The sequence below is a fragment of the Apostichopus japonicus genome, chromosome 14 (assembly GCF_037975245.1).
Source record: "Apostichopus japonicus isolate 1M-3 chromosome 14, ASM3797524v1, whole genome shotgun sequence".
In the NCBI taxonomy this organism is placed as follows: domain Eukaryota; kingdom Metazoa; phylum Echinodermata; class Holothuroidea; order Aspidochirotida; family Stichopodidae; genus Apostichopus; species Apostichopus japonicus.
The window spans coordinates 2,743,822-2,762,486 of record NC_092574.1 but is presented as its reverse complement, the minus strand read 5'-3'; the positions used below and the strand labels follow the sequence as shown (position 1 = coordinate 2,762,486).

At 37.5% G+C, this 18,665-nt stretch overlaps 1 protein-coding gene across 2 annotated transcripts in view; it reads left to right on the top strand.

The window, feature by feature from the left end:
* Positions 1-18,665, top strand: part of LOC139979394 (protein inturned-like) — a 58,583-nt gene that overhangs the window by 39,167 nt on the left and 751 nt on the right. For both annotated transcript variants that reach the window (XM_071990149.1, XM_071990148.1), the window contains exons 3-17: positions 1,963-2,192; positions 3,239-3,439; positions 4,374-4,489; positions 5,215-5,382; positions 6,542-6,725; positions 7,207-7,260; positions 7,796-7,858; positions 9,181-9,399; positions 10,464-10,513; positions 10,710-10,811; positions 12,606-12,766; positions 13,636-13,856; positions 16,000-16,097; positions 17,127-17,316; positions 18,387-18,529. In XM_071990149.1, the coding sequence (XP_071846250.1) occupies positions 1,963-2,192; positions 3,239-3,439; positions 4,374-4,489; positions 5,215-5,382; positions 6,542-6,725; positions 7,207-7,260; positions 7,796-7,858; positions 9,181-9,399; positions 10,464-10,513; positions 10,710-10,811; positions 12,606-12,766; positions 13,636-13,856; positions 16,000-16,097; positions 17,127-17,316; positions 18,387-18,529 (2,200 nt within the window). The remainder of the gene's footprint in view (positions 1-1,962; positions 2,193-3,238; positions 3,440-4,373; positions 4,490-5,214; positions 5,383-6,541; positions 6,726-7,206; positions 7,261-7,795; positions 7,859-9,180; positions 9,400-10,463; positions 10,514-10,709; positions 10,812-12,605; positions 12,767-13,635; positions 13,857-15,999; positions 16,098-17,126; positions 17,317-18,386; positions 18,530-18,665) is intronic.

The following is an 18,665-nucleotide window of genomic DNA, read 5'->3' as shown; positions in this document are numbered from 1 at the left end:
CTCACTAGCTAATGTTTGGTTTGTCTTATTGACAACAAGCCATCTAAGGTAGTGATTTACTAATTCTACAATAATAATAAAAATAATAATAATCAGTAGTTATTTTTACGACGCTTAAGCGACCACAAATGTGGGAGAAACCTGTAAGGCTTATGGATTACAACTTACACGTCAGGTGGCTTCCAATTCAACATTTTAACTCAAATTTGGAATCTTTTCAATTTAGAAAGTCATTTCAGATGGGAAAACCGTAGATTGCTCTTGGATGAAAAACCCATCTTACTATGACCCGGCCGGGAATCAAACTCCGAACCTCCCGATTGCTAGGCCTCATTGCTTCAAATAATCGGTATTGGCCAAGTACTGATTCTTCCATCTCAGAATCAGTCCAATAATGATTATTAGCAAACTCACTCCACATTACATAAGGTCCACTTTAACTTGATATCATCTATGCTAATGATAATAACTAGATGTTGGACCAAACACTTCTTTTGGTTCCTTGCTGGAAGCAAATGAACCTTTGCAGTCAGGCTGGCATATATGTGTGCGTGTGTGTGAAGCCTTGCTTGTTAACATATCTCAAGAAGGGAAGCTTGGATCAATCTCATATTTCATGTGTAGGAGAACCACATTGAGTAGAAGAAGCCTGATGTTTTTAGAGGAGGTCAAAGGTCATTTGTGGGTCACCAGGGGTCAAATTGTGAAAACCTTGTCAACATGTTATCTCAATATTGGAAGCATTGGCAGATTTCATACTTAGTATGAAGGTGTATAACATTGAGTAAAAGAAGCTTAGTGATTTTGGTGGAGGTCAAAGGTCATTTGGGACAAAGGGGGGGGGGTAATGGTCATGTAGGGTATATGTGTTCACATTCAGGAAGTGGCAGCCCCCAGAAACAGCCGCATGGCCTACTGCTCTTCAAAACCTAAAAACTTGTTATAAGTGTGAATGAAATAGAAAAAGTAAAGATAAACAAACATACTTTTACTGACATCTCCCTCATTTCGTTGCCTATATCCCTTCCCCAAGTATAGTGCAAACCCACAGTAGTACCTAGGAGTATTGCCTCTGAAGCCCCATTCAACTTCCAAGTAATTGCATCAGTTAGGTGGTGTCATTATGATCCATAGATATCGTAGTAGACACTAGGGAGATCGATCAGAAGGAAACTGATTCTTCAGCTCAGTTGCAACATAAGCAATGAAACACAGTTTAATTAGTCTTTGGACCAGTTCTGCGATCCGCAGTTGATTGCTGCAATTGTGCCATCAAGAGCTCCACAGTATAGGTGGAAGCCTAGCTATATTATGTCACTAAGTAGACAACATGTCAATAACTGATCCCTGGTACCTTCCTTTATATGCTGCTTCATTAGACAATTTACATAATCCGTCTTTTGATCTGCACAAGTTCATGAATATTAACATGTATGGCATGTCACACCATGAATTTGTTTGGGCATTGGAACCACTAAAAACTTTTGAAGTGTAGCCTATAGGGTAAGATATTCATTTCAAATGATGAATAATGGCTGCTACTAGGCCTATGTATACACAGTAAGAATGTACTACTCACTGCTTCAGAGTGATTTCTACACGACTTTTGACCTGCTCTACATCTGCAACTCTCACTGCAATACCATTCGTCTATTCTGCACAAATTAAAGCTTGGATAAAGTCCATACTGTTGTATGTGAACCCACCTTTATAGTGAGCATAATTTTCTCATGTGCAATATATAAAGGAATCCCAATTAAAGTCATTTTGCTGAATGAACTAGAACTAATCCATAATTCACTGAGCTATGAGTTAATGTTGGCTGACATGTTAACATTCCTCCCTCTTTATCAAAAGGGAATTGAAATGCAGAAAGACAGACTGTATCATTTTTATGAGAATTGAGTTGTATCAACAGTTAGTGAACATTCCAATTGAATTTCAACCATTTTCTACCATCAGGTGACACAATAACTGCAATAAATGGAATGCCAGTAACCCTGAAATCAATTGACAAGATTTTGTCTTCCTTTTCATCCGATAACCAGGTATGTTTATATAAAAGATTAAAGGCTATCTGTACTCCCAATCATAGCATTTTATCAGGTGACACAATAACTGCAATAAATGGAATGCCAGTAACCCTGAAATCAATTGACAAGATTTTGTCTTCCTTTTCATCCGATAACCAGGTATGTTTATATAAAAGATTAAAGGCTATCTATACTCCCAATCATAGCATTTTATTCCGATCATGGTAGTTGTTTAGCTATGTCATATCTCAATAGGAGTTTAGTATACAGTAGTCCAACTAATAGTATCAACTTGATATATTGTAGAGAAAGTCTAGCATAGCCTGGACTTCATCTTGGGGGGGGGGATGGATTCAATTTATTGACCCGTCAACAAGAACGCTTTGTGTCATCTGTGAGGGATCCAGGGGCCCGCCATAGGGGCCTGAAGTTTTCTATGATTTACTATAATTATGATTTAAATGAATTTTATATGAAGCTCAGTTTCATCGACTTAGGCTTTATTCATTCAGCCACTACATGTTGATATAAAGTTATAAAGATACACATGATATAACAAGCATCATAGCAGGTTATGCATGGGTCGCGTGTGTGGCGAAGGGAGGGGGATGTGGGGCCTCCATGCAAGATGATAAGATATCATTTAACATCAGATGCAATTGGCTGGTATCAATGTGAGAATTCCCGTCAATTACAGATCAACGTCAACCGCGAACTGCTTAACTGAGCCTTTAAATGCATTTTGTAACTTTCATCCAATAATTTGTTTTGCCCACCTATATCATTTGGGGGGGGGGAGTGTAGAGGGAAGACAATTGACTGGGGGATCCTGCCCCCCCCCCCTGCTGGTTACTCCACTGTTAAATTCTCTGTCAAATGCTTCCTTTTAATTTTTCTGTTGAAAATGCAACTTTTTTTAGTATGTTATGTGAGGTTGTGGTTGATAATCGTTTCTTACAGTAACATATTGAAAAACAGGCACTCTTAAGAACACTTGCCCTTAACAAGTTACTTATCTCTTGGAAGTGTCACTTAAACTGTCTGTGCTATCACAAATAAAGTACAAAGTACCTGTATAAATTATCAAGCTACCTGTTGAATTAATGATAAATGTCAAATTAATGTAAAGCTGGGGTATGAATAATATGTCAGTATGCTGAGTTAGGTCTAGAAGTCCACATTAACACTTCTGCTTGACATAACAGATGAACATTCAGCTAGAGAGACCAGCATCCGCTCTTCCAAGTGATGGTGTACTGAGCCAACCAAAGGTTAAACCTCCAAATGGTAAAATCATAAAGCTGTTAACAGAGAGAAGCCATGATGTCAGCAACTCATTCCTAGAGATTCCTCATGCCATCATGTACCTCAACATGGTCAGAGACTCAGATGATAATGATGCCAAGGCAAGATAAAGTTCCCTTCTTTCTTTATTTGTACTCAGTTCCCTTAGTTCTGGTTTAAAATATAAATTGTATGTAGTCTCTTTCTTTATCATTTCAAATATTAGTACTGTGAGAGCAGTATTGCTAATAGAACGTCAAGGTCAGCTGGCACTGTTTTATACAAATATGGATTTATACAAATATGGAGGTTTGCACTGATGCAAGAGGATTTCTCTGGGACAAGATCTGCAATGTAGTTGTAGTAAATTAGGATATGGGATAAAGAAATCTCCAAGGATTTGATCATTAGCCTCTTATTAAAGGTTAAAGTTATGTGGGTTGTGATGCAGTGTGCATGTATACATGTATATGGTTCATTTGTGTTGAACTTTGTACAATATATATGTTAGGTACATGATCCCTATTTGTCCCTGCAGGTAGAATGTCATATATGAACTTCTAAATCACAGTATAAAAAGAAGTATTGCCTAAGAATAATGTGATTGTAGGGGATCCTGTGAACACTTAAAGTGTTTTTCGTGATATGCATTTGTTTCTGTGTGTTTATAACAACATGCAAAATGAAGCTTAAAGATGCCAATCATTCAGTTTGGTACTGTAATCATAGCCACATATGCATATAGCGCATAATGATCAGTGATCTAACAGGAGCAAGTGAAATTAGCCAAAGAGTACCAAGAAGTGATTCGTGGACCATTCTAATGACTGCTTATTAAATATAATTAAATAATGATTAACAATATTAATCAATAGTTGCACCATGTTTAGTTGTACCATGTATTCTTACGCTATGTATGTGAAGCCTACTACTCTGGATGTTACCATCTCTGTACTTGGAAAGTATTGAGAGGGCATTAACTTACAGTACCAAAGCCATTCAAAGCTACAGCTGACAAACACAGCTTAGTTTGTGTTGTTTTCTCTCTCTTATCAGGAAATTCTCTACAAGTATCCATCCAAGGACTCTGCCAGTAAACTTCATGCTATTCATGGATTGTTTGTTACTCTTGGAGACATGCTACACAACATTACAGACAGCAGAATTACTGGGTAATCATTGTACTTCTGACAGGCAGGCTCCTAAAGCTCTCATCAATTCTTCTGTATGAAACATTGGTACGCTGAGAAAGAACGTAGAACAGCCTCTTTTCAGATACTATTCTATGGCCTCAATACAGAATATGAAATATTATGGTAACCCATGAGGTGCCAGATTAAAGGTGTCATTTCTCAAGTCAACTTGTGATATTAAAGTGTGCCACTGAATATGATGACCAGTTACTTGTTACATTTGCAGAAAGTTGTCCTTATTATTTCAGCAGATGAAATCAACTACCTTTTATGGCTCTTTACCAAAGGTGCAGCAACCATGTCTTGTAGTTGCATATTCATATGGAAGAAATAAACAAGGAGATATGTTCATATAGTGGTAGTATCAAAACAGTGAAAATGGGGACATAGGTGGGTATATGTGATGGAAGTGGGAATAATTTGACATAGGCGGGTATATGTGATAGAAGTGGGAATAATTTGACATAGGTGGGTACATGTGATGGAAGTGGGAATATGTTCACATAGGTGGTAGTATCAAAACAGTGAAAATGGGGACATAGGTGGGTATATGTGATGGTTGTGGGAATAATTTGACATAGGTGGGTATATGTGATGGAAGTAGGAATAATTTGAGCTGTGTTAGATAAACACAAGGCTCTTATAATTTTCTGTTATATTCTTAACAGTTAACATTTTTATTCCTTATCTGATTTGCTACCTAGCACCTCCCTACTGGTTGGAGAGGAACTGCTCCATGTTGGTTACTTTAAGTGGTGTTCAGAACTCCTTGTGGTCGCCCTTCCAGCCAAGAATGCTTCACAGCACCAGGTGCAGTGCATCACCCAACAGATTGCGAAGCTTATGAACTTCATGTTCTTATCACTGAATCGGTAAGAGACACTCACCAAATTGCTCTGATTCTTAGAGTCAGTAGATAATTGAAGTTGGCCTCCATCTTAGTAGATTATCGATGGTAGTAAGTCCAACTTGGAATTAGCATATGATCCACTATAGTTGTTATGCATTAAAACATCAGCATGTGATCCACAATTGTACTGCATCTTAGTTTTAGCATATAATCTGTAGTTGTGGTGCATTATAGTAACAGTAGTTGATCCGCCACAGTACGCTTTCTTAGAGCCATCATAAGATCCATGGTACTTGTTATGTATTGTAGAATCAGTAGGTGCTCTATTGCAGTACTCTATTTTACACTGTAGTTGCTAATTAGATTGGTTCACCAGGTAACAGTTACACCACGCATTCAACATAAAACCCAAAGATACTGTAGCGCAGATTGTGAACTACTATTTGTTTTTTCAGTGAACTCTATGTTTACAACTAATATGCTAGCATTGCTTTTTAAAACACCAGCACATGTGCTGTTATCACCACAGTGAATTTTGTAACCATCCCTGAAAAGTTTTGAAACATGCAAGTAAGAATCTCTATAGCCCTGCAAACCTAACAGTGTATTGTGAACTACTATTGAGCTGCCTGGAGTACAAAGGTCAGTTGATGTTACTGTGAAAGTGTACAAGCATGTAACAATACCGAAAGATTACATTGACATTACAGAAGAGTAGACACAATTTTTGATCTCCCTTTCATTGCTTTGAATGAGAATGTATTTGAATTTTCTGGACCGGGTAGTAACAGCTTGGACAGGGAAGTAATATTTTAGGTCAGTCTCCCAGGTTCCTGGATACCCTTTCTCATCACTAGTGTTTATAATTATCTCAGTTCCATTAGGCCTAAACTTCACACCACTACTTAACATATCATATCAGCATGTCTGTCTTAAATACAATAAGTCATAAGATGGGTGATTGCCATTGAAGTCTAAGATCAGTGACATACCTTTATGGTGTTACATGTTCCCTGTCAACATGCTGTTTCCTTGTTGTAGTGCCTTTGATGATGAAGCTAACCATGGTCGTTTGTTTTGAGTTTCCCTGTGTTCTGTATTTGTGTTGTAGTGCCTTTGATGATGAAGCTAACCATGGTCGTTTGTTTTGAGTTTCCCTGTGTTCTGTATTTGTTTTGTAGTGCCTTTGATGATGAAGCTAACCATGGTCGTTTGGATCATCTCTTCAACCTCTTGATGTTCCAGTTACTCTATAAACGAGACAATGTAGATGTTGGTCTCAAAGGGGACCTCCCTCATTACCAGGACATTTTTCTTCAGATGCTTCCTGGGATCAGGTGGTTATCCCTACCTGATGAGATCAAGGTATGATGAAGCCTTCTTGAGTCTTGTAGTCACTGCACATGGGAAAGTAGATAGCTCCTAACAGTAGGTCAAGATCACATCACTGAATGAGACTCACAGTTTTATGTTCTGCCTCATGGTTGAATCTCCAAATCTCACATCAAATATCTTAAATGGTTAAACCAAGTAAAGCAGATGTACATGGAGTTGAGGATTTTACTGTATGATAAATGAGTTTATAAGTGAGGAAATCTCCATGTTTACAAGTAAGGGTGAGGATTGGCAGGTCTGCTTCTTAAAATACTTTGGAAGGAGAGAATTAATCAAGAAGACCTAAGCAGAAGAAATAGAACTTTTATGAATTTACTTAAGGTTAGTGTGCTTGCATTATTTATTTTAGTAAACGTGTGCCAAGAAATATTCTGATCAAGATACTCTTGTAAAGGAAACATTTTCAGATTTCTGAAAAAGATTATGAAAGTTGGTTTTCTTTCATCAACAGCTGGATATAGACAGTACTATAACAGATTTTGAAGCTGCAGACTTTGCTGACTTTGTAAGTTTATTCTTAGAGTTTAAAAGACTTATATTTTTGTTTCAGTTCATACTTGGTATATAGATCCCCTTAGTGAGCACAAGAATCTTATTGTAATTGTTGGAGGTCAAAGGTCATCTGAAGTTGACATTGGTCAAAGTCTGAAAACCTTGTAGACATGGCAACTACAATAGCAAAGCTTAGATGAACTTTTTACTTGATAGGTAGGTCTGATACTAGGTTGGTCTGCATTTGTGCAAGAACCTTTCTGATCAATTAAAGCCAGTGATGGTCTATGCATAAAATCTTGTTTGAAGTGTTACACTGCAATGTAAGTTGTGATACTAAATGTGGCAAGGAATCACTAAGCCAACTGGCTTTCTGGGTTTTTGGGTGGTTGTTGGTACATGCAATCACATTTGATCAGATTTGAGCTACTGCATGGTTGATGCTCTAGTTAATGTAGATACAAGTAAAGTGTAGTAAATGGCAGAAGGAGATAGTAAAGATAAAATATATTTTCTCTAATCATAATGAAATTATTTCTTTTTCATAGTCTGTTCAGCATTACAATGACAGAAGACCATACATCATCATTGGGTCGTGTCTACTCTACAAGGTATGTTTCTCTGAATGTCTACTGTACAAGGTATGTTTCTCTGTATGTCTACTGTACAAGGTATGTTTCTCTGTATGTCTACTGTACAAGGTATGTTTCTCTGAATGTCTACTGTACAAGGTATGTTTCTCTGTATGTCTACTGTACAAGGTATGTTTCTCTGTATGTCTTCTGTACAAGGTATGTTTCTCTGTATGTCTACTGTACAAGGTATGTTTCTCTGTATGTCTTCTGTACAAGGTATGTTTCTCTGAATGTCTACTGTACAAGGTATGTTTCTCTGTATGTCTACTGTACAAGGTATGTTTCTCTGTATGTCTACTGTACAAGGTATGTTTCTCTGTATGTCTACTGTACAAGGTATGTTTCTCGGTATGTCTACTGTACAAGGTATGTTTCTCTGTATGTCTTCTGTACAAGGTATGTTTCTCGGTATGTCTACTGTACAAGGTGTGTTTCTCTGTATGTCTACTGTACAAGGTATGTTTCTCTGTATGTCTACTGTACAAGGTATGTTTCTCGGTATGTCTACTGTACAAGGTATGTTTCTCTGTATGTCTTCTGTACAAGGTATGTTTCTCGGTATGTCTACTGTACAAGGTATGTTTCTCTGTGTGTCTTCTGTACAAGGTATGTTTCTCTGTGTGTCTACTGTACAAGGTATGTTTCTCTGTGTGTCTACTGTACAAGGTATGTTTCTCTGTATGTCTACTGTACAAGGTATGTTTCTCTGTATGTCTTCTGTACAAGGTATGTTTCTCTGTATGTCTACTGTACAAGGTATGTTTCTCTGTATGTCTTCTGTACAAGGTATGTTTCTCTGTGTGTCTACTGTACAAGGTATGTTTCTCTGTGTGTCTACTGTACAAGGTATGTTTCTCTGTGTGTCTACTGTACAAGGTATGTTTCTCTGTATGTCTACTGTACAAGGTATGTTTCTCTGTATGTCAACTCTCAAGATGAAGAATGATCATGAACAGTAGCAGGTGCAAATATGAATAAGAGGCATGGTCTAATCAGAGAGCAGTACTTGCATATTGAGTACTGTTTGTACCATAGGTGCTTGATGAAATTCAAGAGTACTGCATAAACTGCTGTTATGTAAGTTGCTAGCAGGAGAGTTAAAACTGGTGGAGGGAAGTACCTTTCTTGTATGGACATGGTTATGCACTGTTGCAATGTCAAATGTGCAATTGACTTGACCATACATGGTCAATATAATGTTTTAGAGGAAATGTCATATGGGTATATTCAATGAAAATATTCCATCCCGTTGTATTAAAAACAGGTTTTGTTAATGTTGCTGTTTTTTGGTCTCCTAGGGATATCTTTTGTCAAGCCACTTGCCTACTGAGGATCTCTTAGATATTGGTATATATTGTAACTACTACAGTCTCAATGGACTAGCCACACACCAAACAGTTGGTCAACTGGTCATCTGGCGAGAAGTCTTTCCTACAAGAAGAGTCCAGCCAATGGAACCATCAGTCCATGGCTACTCGGAACCACAAGCGAGGTGGTTCCTACTCATTGTGGGTCTGGTAAGGGTCTACATTTTGGGAAATTAAAATGAAAAATATGTTTGTGCATGCATGTGTGTGTTGTGTGTGTATATGTTTTGCCATAGCTTCTAAATATGAGTACTAGTACATGGTGGATCAAAATCTTGTTTGCAGTATATCAAACTAGATGCTCTAATATGAAGTATGGCAAGGGTTCACAAAGCCTTAAAGTATGGCAAGGGTTCACCAAGCCTTTGGCTGTCTGGTTTAACTCTACTTGTGCTTGTTCTGTACTAGCTGCCATGTATGACTGCAAAAGTAACCATACACATTTACCACTCAAACAACTGTAATTTCATCATAGTTTATGAGTTTTACCAACTTCATAATAACTGTGAAATTGTACTTATTTCTTCTGTTGATTGGTAATCTGATTAACAACATAAACTGTGTTTTGTAGCCTGCAAGCTTTGCAGCATGGTTTATCACTAATAACTAGTGTTGTACAGTTTATTGGCATGCACTACCAGTATTTGCTGATATTAGAAATATTGGATTAATGTCAGTATAGGTAAAGCCTGCATAAACTGTTGATGTTTGGTGACCAATATTATTGTTTGACAAGAAGTTTTTTTCCAAGTTAACTTCACATATTTAGCCTGAGAACCCCCCAAAACCCCAACTCCAAGTTAGCAAATCAAAATTCTCTGGGGAATTAAAAACATGCTACTCTGGAAAATTTTGATTCCTTGCCAGAGGCAAAAAGAATCTATGTGATGGTGATGGCATGTGTGTATGACACTTTCTTGTAAACATGATAACTCAAAAAGTTAATGGCCTTGGATCTGTTTTGTTGAGTACAAGAAGCCTATTTTTCTGTGTGAAGTCTAATAGTCATTTGTGGTCAACAGAGATCAAAGTCTGAAAACTTTTTGAACAGGATAACTCAAAAAGTACATCTTTGTTAAACGTATACATGGTATGGGGATTCAGCTTTTTAAGAACATGAACCCAATTGAAATTGGTGAAGGTCAAAGGTCATTTGCAGTAAACATTGAAGTGAAAGTCTGAAAATGTAGTGTGTTTGTCTTGTATTTTTGCAGGAACATAGTGCCCTTTGTGTCCTACTTGAGGCAGGAGGCTGTGCTTTCCCGTAAGTATAAAGTATCCCATGTAAGATGTTGGTAGAGGTCAGTTTTCAAATATATTAGGGAACAATGCACATTTTGCTACAGCTGTTGTCTAGTTAAATTAGGGAAACCTAATAATACTAATATATATATAAAATATATATATATATCTCTATATATATATCTCTCTATTACAAGCTTCAATGATATATCTTGCAGTGCTATTGGTACTGTCTTCCCAGACCCATTCTATGTTGATCAACTGAGGGCAACGCTGCTTCACTTGGATTCCTTAAAGGTGTTTGCCGCCTGTGAGGAGAGGTTAGTATAAATGACCAACTTCCCTTCATTTAACAGAGTCATATCTCACTGCAGTGTATGACAGTGGCAGTTAAAAACTCTTAAACTGCTAACTTCATCACCCACCATATTGATAACCAGATGGTGTACACCCATTAGCAGCAAGACAACTGCAATTAAAAACAATTGGTTGTTTAGCCCATAAATGTATTTCTTTCTGAACTTTCAACTCTTTGAATTGTCTCGAGTCAAGACCATCATAGCTGATGCTACACGATATTTCTCCTTTAGTAAATCAATTTTGAATTTTCATACAAAGCATCCAGTACTCATTTTCCACCTTGTGTGAGGTTGCTTTGCATGTATTTTATGCAACTTAAATAGGGTCCTTTAAAATTGAAAAGTTGAACTAGACATACTACACATTACAAACAAGGAATAGCCCTGACTAAAGATGCACAATATAGGTAATGTTTGCCTCATTCTGTGTGTGTGAGGCATCTTGTCAAACAAGACGATTCCACCGGGTATTGCGATTAAATTTGAATTCTCAAGTAGTTGTTACAGTAGTAAATTGTAATGTTCCAATGGACATTGTACTTTGTGTACAAACCTACCATCGAAAGGTAAATAACATTAACACTGACTTGCCCATGGCGTATTTCCAACTACTGCAGTGGCCTACTGTAGGGAAGTTCACAACAGGAGGTACTTGTCCAACCTATAAGAGGAACTTCCCATGCCACAATCAAATGGAACCAGAGGAATAAATGTATTATTAATATAGAAAGAAGCCTAAAACATTGTAGGTGTTTTTCAGTATGGATTTAGACCTACTTTTACCTACCCTATACTTGTTGTTTTGCATACACTATTTCCATATGGCAAAGGTTTCAGGTGACATTGCCTGATTGAAAGTTATTTTTAAATTCTTTTATGAACATTTTCTGCTACCACTGTTGTTTTTACTAGGGGGAGGTGGACAGTTATGTTGTGTACTATATCACAGCAAACCAAACTGTCAATGACTTAGCCAGGCTGCCATTATTTTCTCAGCAAATATGGTTTGGTAATTCCACATAGGATGAAAAAGACACTACTAGATCAGCCTCCCACTGTGTGATCCGGACTACTGGACTGTCATCACCTTGTTTTCAATAGTCTTCAAGATCAATTGTCCCACACTGAATAACTGATGAGTGCACACTAAGTGACTATCTCATGTGAATGACCAGTGCTCGTTTAGGTCACATGATAAACTGGAAAACACAACGAGTTGAGATCTCTGTGACACTCTGGACTACAACACTGATCTGGGTTTTGAAAGTCTCACCAATTGCATAACTTTGTACTTCCTCAACTACCTTCCACATACTCTATCAGCAGTTGGAATTTAAAAATTATGCTCTTCTTTTGACATGCCAAAATTTGTCGGTAGTGTTGAGGTACTTCTCCTTACTCAGTCGGGCAGCACAATCAATAAAACAGTTTGTAGACTTCATGCATTCTTCTTTGAGTTCTCCATATACAAAATATGGCCCGGCTTTCTGCGGGGCATTTTGTGTTACAGAACTTAACAATGACTTCACCTGTGGCAACATTTGTTTGCAGTAACAAATTCATAATGAAAGCTGTTTAAGAGGTTTGAAATACTGTGTGCCAGCACTATGTGAGATGCAATCAAAGTATGTTGGAGATTGCCAGGGATTCGTCTTGAACTTGACTCATACTTGGTTATGATACCTAAAGATTTGTTTGAAAGAAGTCAAAAGTACTTTTAAGATGATAATTAGCTGACTGTCCATTTTCCCACAGGTTGTCAGTGCCCCCAATTCCAGCACTCTCCAGTGTTGACTGGTTTTTTCCTTCTCGGAAAACTTCTGGTTTAGAGTTGGGACAGCCTCCCCTACCTCCATCAGCTAGTTCATCACCAATGATAAGTCGTCTCCATGGTCAGTCTCCTGCTGCTGTACGGGGTAAGGAACTGTCTTTAAAAACCTCTTCATGTTAACATCTTATATGTGTGTGCATCATTTGTTGATTTTCATGGAAATCCTTTGCAATGATCAAGTTATCTGGAACACTTTTCTGATGCTCTGGTACTTGACTTTAGGACACATTTTCCTCAGTTGCTCTATCAATTAGGTGATTCCATATATAAACGTATAAGGCAAGGAATCACTAAGCCGATTGGCTTTCTGGTTGTTCAATGGATTACACACTAATGTCCAATATGATTGCTCCATTAAAATGAAGCAAGTCACCTTAGTTGTTCATAATTGTTGTTGAGAACTGATCCATAATGTTGCGTCATGATTTAGAACTTCATGTTCATGCTACTTCCTTATACAGTCAAACTACCAAAGGATGTACAAAACTCTCTGATCGTGAAAATTGAGTAGTACAGTAACTGAATGGAGAATGGTAATTGGTTCAAGTGATTTGAAGTTCATTTGATATCGTTGTTGAGTACAACAGGCTTCTGGTTCGATTGATTGATTGTTTATGGAAGACAAACTGAGTCCATGCCGTTACCAAATATGTGGTTTTGGTCTAAATACAAGAACCTTACTGTTCTTATTCAGTTCATTTGATGTCAGTAGAGGTAAGCCACACAGAATCACATAACCCATTGTTCTGTTTGATATTTGCCTCAGAAAGGGACTGAGCTGTTTTGAATGTTTTAATTACATAGTAGTATGCAGTATGTACTATATTTCTAACTGAAACCCCAAGTCACACCATAGACCCTCAACCAATGTGTGATTTGTGTACTCCTTAGATCTAGAGTGGGTTTGATGTTAGTGTGTATACTTTCATTCTCTTTGCTCCTTTAACTTGGTAGGAAGGAAGCCTAGCGACCTTCGCCCTTTCCATCGTCCACCTTCACCCTCTGCTGGAACCTCAGTCCATGTAGACTCTGACAATGAGAGTGAGCCAACTAGTCCATTTCCCTCCAGAACAAACAGCTCTCAATCATCTCCATCCATGGGCAGAAGGAGTGACTTACAGAGGAGGGGTTCAGATGTATCAGCTGAATCTACAGGAAGCAATGAGATATACAGAGTAAGTTTATCTATCTTGGGAAATGTGAAAAGATCATATCTGTTTACAATCTAGATACCAGTTAAAACCAGAATGCCAAATGCACTGAGGTTTCGATGACTTCATAGCACTAGACTTCTCCCTGTCAACCAGAAATAGCTGTTATAATATATATGGCCCGAACCACTATGTTGATGTACAATTACACTATGGCATGAAAACCTGGTTAGTCTACTGTACGTGGCAATACACACCTCCAACAAAAACAATAGCAGTCTTTAACTCAATGATATTCCCATCGTTAGTTATCATGTAAAAGGCTTTTCAGAGTTTGACCTCTGCTGACCTCAAATGAGTAATTGCATTGGAAATTATGTTTCTGTACAGTATGAAATTTAAACTTTTCCACCAAAAGGTAAGTTATGAACAAAGTCAAAGATGTCACAGAATTGTAAATAAGCAGCTAGGCCTTCTGTTGTGTCTCAAACAAACAAAAATAAACATCTGCAAAAATACCTACGAAGATAGCAATTGGCTTTTGTTAAATTAGGGCTCCACTGGTATACACTAGGCATATACTATACAGTGTGCTATAGGCTTGCTCGAGTCCTAAGCCTATACAGTACCTCACTGCTACTTTGAACCACTACTTACTTAGCGCGATTTGTACATTTTCCCAAATATTTATCTAGTCTTTTAGCTGCAGATTGGTGTGCGAAAAATATTGCTATTACTCCATTACACTGCCTAAGTCAAAGCGATCTTTTACGCAATGAAAAGCTAAGGTTGAAAGAGCATCTCTCTTCCAATAAATCCTAGTAGTAATTACAGCAAACTTGTCTCAAACCTCCTTAAATTGTTGTATAATTTGCAAATTGTGACTGATGGCATGTAGGAAAATGCCTTAAGAAATAATTTAGGAGATATTTTGCCACCTTAGTGTATTAGTATTCTGACTGGTATACTTCACGTTGCTGTGTTAACCCAATTTTACCCCACTGTTGCTGGCCTAGACAACATAAAATTAGCCATAGGCCTAGCCAGATTTTTTCGAGTTGTCCCATAGTCAAAAACGTGACAAAGTCGAACTTAATTTTTAAGGCCTAGCTATGCTAAAATTGGTCGAAGAGACTACACAACTTGAGATCAACAGCCGATCCAGACACAGCTCGTGAACTCACTGCCAAACTAAGACCGTTTAACACAATTATTTCACATTGAGAATAGTCATAGTACTCTAACTAGGTGACAGTTAAGTTTCGTAAACGGCGCTTGGTCATTTCCCCAACGTAACTACATGTAAACCTGAACTTTTTATTTAGCAGTGAATCTCGTCAATTGCAAAATACGATGGAAACCTTCCAGTAGCACTGCTTTATGTACAAAGAGTTGCACGCAATGTATTTAGCCAAAGTATGCTCAGGAGTGACTTGCTGAACGCTATGGGGATTTTTCCGTGAGTCTTGATTGGATTCTACGGATGCCCATAAGCTTATTTCCAATTGCCAACAGCCTCCTATTCTAATGGAGGCATAACACACGTTATCCAATAGGCTGGTCGGTGGGAGACACCGTAGATTATGGAACAGGTTTCCACAACTTGGCCTCTGGTGATTCTAAATGACCTTTGACCTCCACAATAAAATAAAATGTTCTTCTTGTACTGAACATCTCACAACTACATTCTAAATATGAGATTGGTCCAAGCTTCCCTTCTTAAGATATATAAATACATTCATTAAAAACTTGTATATTATGACTAATGTCTCCTGTCCTTATCACTTGGTGCCTTAGTTGTATAATCTAACTCTAACATTGTTCACTTAGTTGCTTCTAACTGACACTAGGGATGTAACGGAACTGGATCCTAAAGAGGAAGGAGGAGTCAGGGCCCGGATGAATGGTAGCCACACCCCCTGTTTAAAGACTTGACCAATTGAGCATAGTATAAGAGGACACTTTAGAAGATAGACTTCTGAAGTCAGTAACATTAATGGAAAAATCAAGCATTTGTTAAACGGATGATTTGACCTCCTACTGTGTGTATAAGGATATAGTGCAAGTTGTTTTACTTCAAGAAGCAAGTTCATGCAATCACTACAGTGTTATATGCCTGGTATAGAATGCTGTAGGTTCACAATCAACATATCTCATTCCTTGTCAGGCTGGGAAGAGGACTAGACTGGTTCCTGACCCTTACAACCTTGGAATGATGCAGCGTGTTGCCAATGATTCTTCTGTTGATCACTTCTCCGCAACCAAGTACGTAATGCTTTAATTTCAGCCACTCGAAGAAGCAAACCCAAATGTTGTCCTTTTGTGCGACGGAGATGACTGCAACAAACTAATGTTCAAAATAACTTGTACATTTCTTTCCTAGTGAGTGATTCATGATTTGAAAATCAGGGGTTGTCATTTCGTTTTAGTGTCACAGGGCAGCTACTAGGAGGTAAAATCTACTACTTCCTATTTCAATGAATGAGCAGTGTTTGAAATCTTGAATTGTGTGCATGTTTGATGTCTTGCTTGGTGACAAGATGCTGTCCAGCCTGTGAGATTATGGGATGGACTCCCAATAGCTTCTGGCAGAGTGCAAGGATTATGGATCTTGCCACGGGGATAAATAGAAGCTGGTGAAGCCTATACATTACAAAGATTCAACAATTATGTTAATAAGAGATAAAAAGGTCAAGTCAGTTCTTGTTGATTTATTCTCTCCTCTCAAATGAAGTTAGATCTTGGTTTATTCAGAACCAGCAAAGTTCCAAATTCATTGTTAATTTAAATTCAGCAAAGTTCTATATAAAAGTAAATTATCAAGGCTATCATGATAAATAAAAATGATAACGAGATCCTTCTCTTTCGAATACAAATCTGAACAATGTTTCTGTGGCTTAGAAAGTTGCCATAAATTGCTGAGGGTGACTACTATGGTGGGATGATATATCTGAAACTGTTGATCAGTCAAAGTACAATACACTACCAAAATGTTACTATTCATTAATACTTTGTTCCAAGCACAGAACACAAGTTAAGTCTAGAAATCTCCAAGCCAAGTGAGCACTGCATTTAGGAGTTCCAAACTTTTGTGGCTACAATCTCTTTCTCTGGAAGGATTAAATGTGGGTCATTCTTTCTTTTAATGAGAATAGACAAGTACATGGTGTGAATGTTGGATGTATTGCATATCTTGCATGAAGTTGTCCAGTATTGAACAGTTCAAGCATGTTTTTTGTAGAGGTCAGTAACAATTGTTCAGTAAATGAAACAATACTATTTTCTCATTTGCAGACTTACTGCAGGCCAAGACAACACACTCTTTCATTTTGTTCACATGGACTCAGCTACCGGCATTATTGTTTGCCCTACAAATGAAGACATCAAGTTTTTAGGAGGCAGCATTCATGCCTACTTGCTACAAAACTTTCAGATTTGTTGCAAAGAAATAAGAAGAGTCCTTCAGAGGCATTTAAAGTCAAATGTAAGTGTTTAATTTATTCATGTTAATTATTAATATTGACACGATGGATCCAAAGAGCTCATCTCTTGCTATCCAGGATGAAATTTATACAGTATGAAATTGGTCCATCATGGCTCTTTTGATTACAAGGTTTTCTAAGAAAAGGTCCTGTGTCAGGAATTGGGCAGGTCATTCATATCCGTTTAAGAATTATCATCTCGTCAGTCTAAAAAAAATGTAATTCACTCAAAGAGGCAAGTCCACAATATCTACCGAACTCTGATATTTGGACCTGACAAGCACCAACTATTAAAAATTAAGCATGAGACTTGATTTGTTTTGCTGGGTTTTTCTTGCCGAAGGAAAATTGTCATTTTGATTTCGCACTTGGATGTAGCTTACAATCAATTGTCAAACATGCTGGAGTAACTATGGTTTCCTAAATGAACAGATTGCATAGCTATTGTTATATAAATACAGCTCTCTTCAGTCATGTTTCTGCTATTCTTAGCTTTGCTGTAAGGAGTGTGTCAACAGGGAAGTTAGTACACTTCTCTTGACAACTATCAAGCACACCTGACCTAGTTTATTTGGTTTGATTACTTTTATATCACTGTTGTGTGTATATTACAAGTCAACAAATGACCTGTAACTTTTGATGTAATGGAATCAGCGTAGACAACTGAAGAAGTTTACACAATTGGCTCTTATCAGAAGCTTTAATAAGGCTTCTTGTTGATTTACCTTTGGAACCTGATACATTTGCGATGTTGTTTTGCTGTCAGTGTTCAAGGATAATTATAATTTTTTGAACAATGAACCATACTGTAGGAACTAGGAACATTTTTTTGCTCTATGTATAAAACTGAAATATTCTAAAAGAAAAACAAAGACATTTTCAGCTCAATAAGAAATTCATATCTTCATGACACAAAACACTATGAGGATGTGGGTTTTACCTATAGATGCAGAAAATATCCAGCAGTTTGCTAAGCAATCAACTTTGGCTGCCAAAACATCCTTTTAAGTAATTTGAGCCCTTTTATGTCTAATAGTTAATTGTGTTCATGTTTGTACCTATCATGTAACAGAGAGAGGATGAGCAGCTCAAAGGTATTCCAGGAGATGACAGTCTCAACACTGTACAGGAGTATGGTATCTTATTTAAGTGCACCCCTCCAAACTGGACTGATGCCAAGAAACAACCACCAGCAGTTCAGTACTGGGTGGTAGGGTAAGTAAAATAACATGATTACTTCCATCTTAGACACAACACTAGTATCTAACATTGTAGACTATCATTTATTTCTCCATATGATAAGGGTACATCTTAATGAATTCACAGCTGGCGGTGAGATTTCTACAAGGCT